Genomic DNA, 9,998 nt, shown 5'->3' on the forward strand with positions numbered 1-9,998 from the left:
AGGTGTGCAGATATTCTTTGGTTCTACTGGGAGGGTAACAGCGTTAATACAATGGATGGTATAAGAGAGGCATGAACAATAGGGAGGTACAAAGCCTGTTTTTATTATTCGATCAAATATATAAAACTAAGCAATAGGGAGGTACTGAGCATTAATACACCTAAAGTATTTTCAGATTGTACTAAGCAATAGGGAGGCACATTTAGAAAATACTAAATTGACAAATAAAAAATATTTTAGGTGTATTAATTATTGCTCGACACTGAGCAATAGGGAGACACATTTAAAAAGAAAATAATTTATACACCTAAAATATTTTTGGATTCTACTAATGAGCATGTTTTATTATTCGATTAAAAATATAATACTCGCACTGTTTCAGTTTAAAAAGAATTTAAAAATAGGACTTAAATCTAATAATCTAAACAGCAGCAAAAATGTTCTCTTAGTAGAACAATCCTAATATTAGATTATCTTTGTATGGTAGTTGGATCACACAAAATACTTCAGCACTCAGATTGAATGACAAACCAACCCCACAAATACTTCAGCGCTGAGATTGAATGACAAACCAACCAAAACATCATCCCATGCAAACTGACCCAATCATCTATATCTACACCAATATTTACATTTCTTTCTATTAGCTTTGTGTTGAGCAACGGTACCCATTTCCTAAAGCCTTCAACAGTGGGAGTTCTGTAGTTTTGCATTGTAACCCATTAGCTTTGTTTTGGTTTGTAAAGATGGGGGACAACAATAATTAACCAGATACTTAATTTCACACAACCGTTTTGATGATGATGGCCGTCTCAAGAGAACCGGAACTCTCTGGACGGCATCAGCACACATTATCACAGAGGTGATTGGGTCTGGAATCCTGTCCGTGGCTTGGGCCATAGCTCAGCTTGGATGGATTGCAGGTCCTATTGCCATGCTCTTGTTTTCTGGAGTGACTTACTACACTTCAACTCTGCTCTGTGCTTGCTATCGCTCCGGAGACACCGGACAAAGGAACTACACATACATGCAGGCTGTTCAATCTACCCTCGGATCTGAGGAGCTAAGCTCAAGATTTGTGGAGTTGTTCAGTACTTGAACCTAGTTGGATACACAATAGCATCATCTATAAGCATGATGGCAATAAAGAGGTCTAACTACTGCTTTCACAGGAGTGGTGGGAAAGATCCATGCCATATCAACAGCAACCCATACATGATTGCTTTCGGCATTATGCAAATCGTATTGTCGCAGATTCCAAACTTCGACCAGTTGTGGAGGCTCTCAATTGTTGCGGCAGCTATCACTACAAGAAAAGTAGTCTACCACAACATCACAATAACAAAATGCTCTAAATACTCTACATACAGTTTTCCACAACGAGTGATCTGGAGTATTGAATTGTTGAAATTTGAGATAATTTTGGATATTGCTGATTCAATTGGGAAATTTTGATTGTGATCTGTGTGCTGATTGATGTAATTGCTTGGTGAAGCTGGAATAGGGGAGCAAGACTGAGCATTTACAGGCGCAGAGGTGAGTGCTCTGTTATGTTTCTCATGAAATCTTTCCTGCATTTGAAAATTGGGAAAGGTTTCTGGTGTTAGGAGTACAATTACGGCTTCTACTGTTCTATTGTGTATGGTACTGTTAGGACTACACCATATCAGCTGAACCTTAGATCACCACATAGAAGCTGAGATAGGGTTTATGGGAACAGTAGTGTTAGTTTGCATACTAGCTTCACCTAATTTAGGATGAGTAGTTATTTAATTTCTATATAAGCTTGTAAATGGAAAGCTTCATTGAGTTTAGGGTTTATGGGTTGTTTTTAATGTTTAGAGTTGAAGATGATCATTTTAGGAAAGGCTGAAGTAAACAAGTCCTGGAAATGAGGATAATGGAAAGTTGGAAAGGTTGTTATTTAGAAACTGTGTAATGCTTCGTTCAATGTTTCTTTATGATTGATGCAATAGAGTTGCTTACGGATTGAGATAATTTATTGGCATTGTTGAAGACAGTAGCATATTGTTTTGAAGATTGAGAGTTACTGATGAACTTGTTAACTTTCGACTGGTTGCTATTCCAAATCTGTTTCTAGCCTTCTAGGTATGTACACGTGGTACACGCACATAGTTTTAAGCCATACTTGAGTATTAATGAGCAAGGAAAATTTTCCATTTTCTGTTGTGTCGTGTTTTTTTTTTTTTCGCGTTTAAAAGCTTTGTATTAGGCATTCAGTAAATTCCGAGACACTTCTTTCAATATCAGTGATAACAAGAAGCACATGTGTAGAATTGGCATTCCCATACAACACAGGAAGTATCGTACGAGTTGATCCAAAAGAATCTCAGGGAAATGCATTCATGCATACATGCATAAATTTGGTGTTAATCTAGGAAGGTATCGTTGGGGTTAATGGGTTTAATATCTTTTATTTATTTGAAGATATTTTTCTGTGTGTGAAAGTGGGTAATTGATTTCCTAAATATTTTAGGGTTGGTGTCTTTGATTGGTCATCTTTAAAACAAAAGATAGTTTACTTGTAGAAGGGGTATTAGGGTAGAAATATGTTTGTTTGTGTTGGGGGACGGCACCTATTCATATATATTGAAAAAGAGGGACGGTGATAGGGGAGAAAAGCAAGAATCAGTTTGGAGGTCTTGCATGCTTGAGATTGATTTTGTCATAAGAGTCAAAGGCACTTGTTCCATGCTTAAGTGTCTTGGTCTTGTTTTTCATGTGCACAAATTCTCTTGAGATCAGTAGAGAAGCTGTGAAGAAAGGAGAGCGATATTCGGCGATGGTTCAAGAGAAGAATGAGATCAAGACGGAAGACAAACTTCACATTAGATTTTGTCTAATCATTGTAGCCGTGCTAGTGTTATTCGAGTTTGTAAAGAACATATCCTTCATCATAAGTTAATTCTTATTTTTGGGTTCTCAAGAGTAAGAGTCCTGCAGTGTTTTTAATCGCATATTTGAGGTTTTCACTGCGTAACCAAAATCTGGTGTTCTATTTGTTAATTTTGGTTTCTACTGCCCAGTAAGGATTGATATGTGGCTTGCAATCCCCATTTTGCAGAAAACACATTCTGTCCTTGTATTTTCACTTGGCATCAGAGCAGGTTCTAAAGGTTTTTAGTTGATCCGTGGTCAAGGATGGAACGTGAACGTGACAGAGCCTCCAGTTCCATAAATTGCCCGCCCTTATTTGATGGTGAGGATTATTCACAATGGAAGATCATGATGAGGGCGTTCCTCTACTTTCAGGATGAAAATATGTGGAAAATAGTTGAGACTGGATGGGAACACCCAACCAAGGCTGAAGACTCAAAGAAAGTAGAAGGGACATATGCAAGAGTTCTTAAACCTAGGAAGGAATGGACAGAAGAAGAGGTTCGGAATAGAAGTTGAGATTTCAAGGCACGAAATTCCTTATACACAACTTTATCCAAGAAGGAGAGGGTGAGAATCAGCCATTGTGACACGGCTAAACAAGCATGTGATCTTCTTCAAGTCATTTATGAAGGAAATAAAAAGGTTAGAGGTCAGAAGCTTCAAAGACTTGTCTTGGAGTTTGAGAACATGCAAATGGGAGAAGATGAATCAATAGATGACTTTCATGCTCGTCTTCTGAATGTGACAAGTCAGTGTCGTAGTCTTGGTGATCCATTTGAAGAGCATCGAATCGTCAAGAAAATCCTTAGGTCTCTTTCATCAAAGTTTCAATCCAAACAGACAGCTATAGAAGAACCTCAAGACCTGGACACTTATTCTCTTGACGAACTGGAAGGAAATCTCAAAACTTTTGAGATGAGACTCAAGCCTGAAAAAAAAGGTAAAAGGTGTTGCTTTTTCCTCCATTAAAAAGAAAGATTATATTGTTGATGAGTCTGTGGATTTAGCTTTGTTGACGAAAGAGTTCAAAAATTTTCTGAAAAACAAAAAATCCTTTGGAAACTCTTCGAAAATTTTTCCTAACAAGCCTAAATGTTTTGAGTGTGGTGGAATTGGACATCTTGCTGCCGATTGTGGCAATAAGAGGTATAATTTGAGTGGAAACAAGGCTTTAAAGTCTACTTGGAGTGACAGTGATGAAGGCTCTCAATCCGATGGCGAAGAGGTAAATCTTGCTCTTACTTCCTCTTTTGATTCTGAATTATCTAATGTTTCTAATTTAGAAGATGACACTCTTGATGAAGAAACAAATAAAAAATGCAAGCAATTGTATAATGCCTCAAGAATTGTTCTTAGAAAAAATAATAAACTTCAAGAGGAAGTCAAATCCTTAAGAGGTGAGAAAGAAAAAATTGAGCAAAAATTTGAAATATCTTTGAAAGAATGGGAAGAAGAATGTACTAACCTTGTTGATAAGATTAAAGTTTTGCAGGGTACGGTCAAGTCTCAAGACTGGGACAAGGAGCATGATGAGATTACTAACAAAATCAAAGTTTTGTAGGTTGAAATTAAGGCTCAATCCTCTTTAAATGTTTCTCTAACCCTTGAAAATGAGAAATTGCAGGAAGAATTATCAAGGGTCAAGGAAAGCTTTAACAAGTTCTCTATAGGGTCTGAAAAAGTCTCTAAAATGATTGGATTTGGCAAAACTCATTGTAATAAAGAAGGATTAGGATATAATGACGAGTCTTGCAAACTTTTGGCATTTGTAAAAAGTGTAGAAGGTGAGAGTTCATCAAGTCAGTCACAAAGCTCTAGTGACAACAAGTCTGCCACCGAATTAGCTGTAAGACCAGAACCTCGTGAAGCCATCCAATCACATCAGAAAAGCTCTTCGGTAAGTTCTGACAAGCACACCTCTGTGCGTCAACCCAGGTATATTCACAACTCCAAAAACTTCATTCCTACTTGTCATTATTGCGGAAAATTGGGACACATACGTCCTACGTGTAATATACTTCGCATGGTCACTCAAAATCAGAGGAAAGCATCAAAAATTAGCCCAACTGCATCGCTGCAAGCTGAGCTGAAAGAGCATCTGAAGTTGATCAACAGGATTGCAGAGCGCATTGCAATCCCCAAAGAGCAGGATTTGAAGTAGAAGCAAATCTGGATTAAAAAAAGGTTCTAATAATTGTTTTTCTGCTCATATAGATAATCTTGATAATATGCTTGAGTGTGCAGTTGTTCCTACTGAACATCATTTGGCTGATTCGTTTACAAAACCTTTGGATAATACTCATTTTGAATCACTTAGAAGTGCCTTTGGTGTTCTAAGTTCTGAGACTCTTCCTTAATTTCCATATCTCTTTGCATGCATTCATGTTGTATGTCTTCATGGTAGTATAGGTGCATTGTTAGGATCAGTTTCTAGAAATTCAGGATTGAAATGGTAGTTTGTATCCCCAAGTTTCTAATTCTAACAGATTAATTTGAACTTAGATTGCCAAGGGCCATACACATTTTCTTAAATCTGTGCGAAATGAGGTGCTTAGCATGTTTTGAATTTGTTCTTGCATCACTCTGTAATCGTGAGCATGAACAACATATTCTCTATCACTTTGGCTCATCATATGCACACATCCTCAACGTGGTGGTAGGTAATATTTGTGGCTGACTTGTTCTCAATACTCACATACGAAGTTGTTTAATGTTGTTGTTGCTCCTTGTTAAAAAGATACAACATTTTGTGGAGCATGGCCAGGCTATTCCCAAAGTAAATAGGCCTCGGTCGTGACGAACGATATGAGGATTAGGAAGAAACAGGAATGGTTTGGCCACCCCGGTGGATTGTGAGACTATTGACTCGAGTAGATGTACTCTTTGGGATGTCCTTGTTACATCTAATACCCTAAAGTCATTTGACTTGGGAGCTGCTAGCAAAATACTCGTTACATGGGTAGTAGTCTTCCTTAAAAAAAAAAAAATGTTACTTTGTGTGAAAGGCAAAAAGAAAAATTCAAAATTATGCCCACACGGTGTTATAAGGGGGAATAAAGTTTACGTGCTTAAATTTGTCTCGTATGTGAGGTTTGCTTTTCAGGTTTCCACAAATGTTACACACCCCATCTTGAGATATGTTCACTCTACACAACAAAAGGTATAGAATACTCGTTCATCTTCTAACTTACCTTGTGGTTGTCGGAAACGATTCACTCGTGTGAACTTATTTTGTTGCACTCTTGTGTATGGATATGTGGTCTTGCTCTTGTTGGAAAAGCTATGCGGATTAAATCTGTCCTTAACAATTGGATACAAACCAAATCATTATGTGATTGCATTTCATTATTGCATTCTTCATGACATAATCGATTAAGGGGGAGTTTCAGTACTTGGCCACATCCATGAGTTCTATCTTCTTTGGAATTTGCATGATTACTTTCTTGGGTTAATTACATATAAGTGCATCTTGTAATATTTTTTTAGCCATAAGGTCACCAACTAGTTTTTTTCCTTCATAAGGCCACTAGATTAAAAAAGATGTTATATTTTGGATATTAAAAACCAATATATTTACATAAATGCCACTAGAGTACAAAATCAACATTCATTCTCTCTCTCCTCTCCGGCGAGGTCTCCGGTCAACTCCGGCGGGTCTCCGGCGACCACAAAAGCTATTGTCCCCAGCAACAAAAGCTACTGTCACTAGCAACAAAAGCTACTCTGGTGAGATTTTCGGCAACCCCCGGCGATGTCACAAAAGCTACTGTCACCAGCAACAAAAGCTACTATTACCAACAAAACCTATGTTACACTCATCAGTAACAAAAGCTACTCTCACCATTACCAAAAGTTACTCTTATCAATGTCAAAAGCCATAACCAAGCAGAACAAAAACTACTACCAAGCAGAACAAAAGCTACTCTCAGAGACTGAGAAAGCTATTCTCAGAGACTGAGAAAGCTATGGAAATGTAAAAGATACAACCAAAATAAAAATACTACTACAATTGAGAAAAGAAATCATATTCAATGATACAAAAAGTATCCAAGTTTCAACAATGATATAACTATGTAAAAAGTTACTTCTATAGTTGTAAAAAGCCACTAACACAGTTGTGTAAATGTATTACAATAGTTGTATAAAACTACTGTCAATGCACTATGCCAATAATGCCTTCAGACGACAGATGATATCTGTCGTCTGATATGCAAATTTTCTGTTGTGTATTCAGCTGCCGTCTCTTACGGCATCAGACGACAGACATCGTCCGTCGTCTCACCCTCCTTCACACAACAGATGTAATTTAAGAAACTGTCGTCTGAAGTTCCCAACTTTGAAGAATTGGTGACCTTCTGTCGTTTGTAACAAGAAGAAACAACAGATAAATGTTGTTGGCAGATAAAAAGAAACAACAGATAAATGTTGTTGGAAAATAGAAAGAAACAACAAATAAATGTTTTGGGAAATAATCTTGGACAACAGATTTAGACATACATCTGTGGTTATAATGTCACTTAGACAACATCTATGTGATGAGTTCTGTCGTCTGATTGCAACTTCTGTTGTTTGATATTGATGTTGACTTCACTTTTCTGTTGTTTGATATTGATTTTGATTTCACTTTTCTGTTGTTTAAAAGTAAGAAGAAACAACAGATTATAGTTTGGTTTAGTTGTTCCTACATATGTTGAGACAACATATATTGTTAAACCTGTGTTGGATTTTAACCATATCAACATCATTCATAAATAACAATCACCAAAGCCATTAAAATTAGTCATATTTGTCATTGTCTCCACCAAAGCCAAAATAAAGCCATATTTGTCATTGTCTCCACCAAAATACATGAATACATATAGTGATCAATCCCATCAGTTCCCTAATAATAAACTAGGTTCAAGTATGATCAATGAAGGCACAAAAAAACTAGCTAGGTTTAAGTATAATCCCATAGAGACCAGTTCTATCTATAGGGACAAAAGAAGTTACTTAGTACTATTCATCTATCATATATATATATATATGGAACTGATATAGCGATCTGCAAGCTGTTCTCTTCCAGTAAAATCGACATGAAATAGTCAAAGAAATCTGCATCACACATCAAAAGGGAGACATAAGTGAACTGGAATGTTAAGGCATGAACAGCTTAGCTTTGGGAATTTATTAAAAATTTATTGATATAGCCATGAACTTGAAATTTTGCAGACTCATAGTAAACATGTTAAGGTAGAACACATTGAAATTTCATACAATTTGGAGTTCGGAAAGTAAGGAAAAAGATGAACACAATCTGACTGAACTGCAGGAGTTATATAAAAAAATCTCAGTAGTATGGTCAACTTAGAAAATTCACCAAAAATTCATTGTAAGTCCAATTGACATGAAATCAGTTTTGAAACAACCATTTCAAATGCATAATTCAATATACATAAAAATCAGAGGTTAAATGATTCAAATAGGATTTCAAATCTCAACAGAAAATCAGATGATACATTCAAAATGCTGGAACTTTCCCAAATGCAGACCAAATTTGGAAAAATCACCGAAAATTCACTTTACTTCAGAATAAGATGAAACTTTCCAGATCCTTTATTAACTAACAGAAAAAAAACATATCAAAATTTCAGGATATTTGAAGATCATTAAGTAGGGTAAAACAAATACCAAAGAGAGCTGTGCAGCAGGCAGTTTCTGCAGAATTCCAAAAGAAGTTAGCACCTATCCATGACTTCTTGGATCAACAACTTATGGACTACAAGTTATGAGTATCCTAATATCTCTCTCTCTCTCACACACACACAGGGCAGTTTCTGCAATAGGCTTTGAACTTTTCTCAGATGTTAATCATCAAGGATAACAATCAATTTTGAAAATATATGCAGACATCAAAATCAAAAGGCAACATAAGAGGCAATTTGATGTTTATACGATGAACTCTCCTTCATACCATCCCATCATTCAAGCTCCACAACATAAATTACACTAAAAAGAAACTCAGCTGAAGTCAGACACAACTCAAGCCAATTGGACCTGAAACATGATAAAGCAATTTGTAAAGCTATGCTTACATGGACTCATCATCTGGGTGGGCAACAACCAGCAATGCAGTTCTCTTCTTGGCACTACCACTTGATATCAACAACACATTATAGTAAACCAATAGTAAAAAAAAAAAAACACTCTGTAAAATACAAACGCTCGTGCAGAACACCCACCATTATTAGAATCATCCAAGATAGCGCCCTTGGAAGGTGAGTATGAACCATGGAGAATTTTGAACAGAGAAGCTATCCATATTACAATCACAGAACACCCCTCCCCCGCCTTCTACTTCCTCTCATCCCAGCCCAAATCTGCCAACGAACGCACACTCAACCTCGTTCACGGTCCTCTCCCCTGTGTAGCAATCCTGAGGATCCATCGACAGCAGACCCTGAGCCTTTTGTCCGCCTCACAAACAGCTATAAAGATGAAGACAAGACCTTGCTTATAAGTTATAACTCATACAAATATGATTGCAATTTCCAATGGCCAAGCTAAGTAATTAAATTGATCAAAATAGAGTGAATCAAAGTCTCAAAAACCTTGGAGTCCAGAATTGAAAACATGCATCACAGACTCGCTCCAAAGCAATATGATGTAGACATCTCAAACCTTTGTCAATTTACACCACCCACATTGTGATATAGACATCTTATTAGATGTACATACTTTGATATATATTTAAAGCCAAAAGTAGAATTGCTACGAAGAAAAAGAAGCTTGTAAAAATAAAATATATTGACATGTGACAGAAAAAGGCATAGCCACACTTGCACCCATTTTGGATATGAAGATCCACAATCTGCATAGGACTTGTTTGCAGATTGATGCAGCAAAAACTCCAACCTCTTGTGCGGACCTGTTCAGAATTGAAAAAGATACAATATGCTCTTATCATAATGTGACAGAGATTTAAGACTAACAAGATCAATCAAAATAAATAAATAAAACAATTGTATATTGGATAGACTGGACTACTTGGATGAACAGAGCTCATTGTTTATGTATTAATTCAAATGGTACATGATAACTAGCTAATCAACCATCGG

General features: G+C 36.6%; 1 protein-coding gene across 1 annotated transcript; it reads left to right on the forward strand.

Moving 5' to 3' along the window:
- Window positions 1–51: 51 nt before the first annotated feature.
- On the forward strand, window positions 52–1,996 carry LOC112203655 (amino acid permease 3-like). The gene is given in 4 exon segments (XM_040505830.1): window positions 52–69; window positions 648–664; window positions 772–1,054; window positions 1,057–1,996. Coding segments are annotated over 4 exon segments (717 nt in total). The 3' UTR covers window positions 1,456–1,996.
- Window positions 1,997–9,998: the final 8,002 nt, after the last annotated feature.

The sequence above is a fragment of the Rosa chinensis genome, chromosome 5 (assembly GCF_002994745.2).
Source record: "Rosa chinensis cultivar Old Blush chromosome 5, RchiOBHm-V2, whole genome shotgun sequence".
NCBI lineage: Eukaryota > Viridiplantae > Streptophyta > Magnoliopsida > Rosales > Rosaceae > Rosa > Rosa chinensis.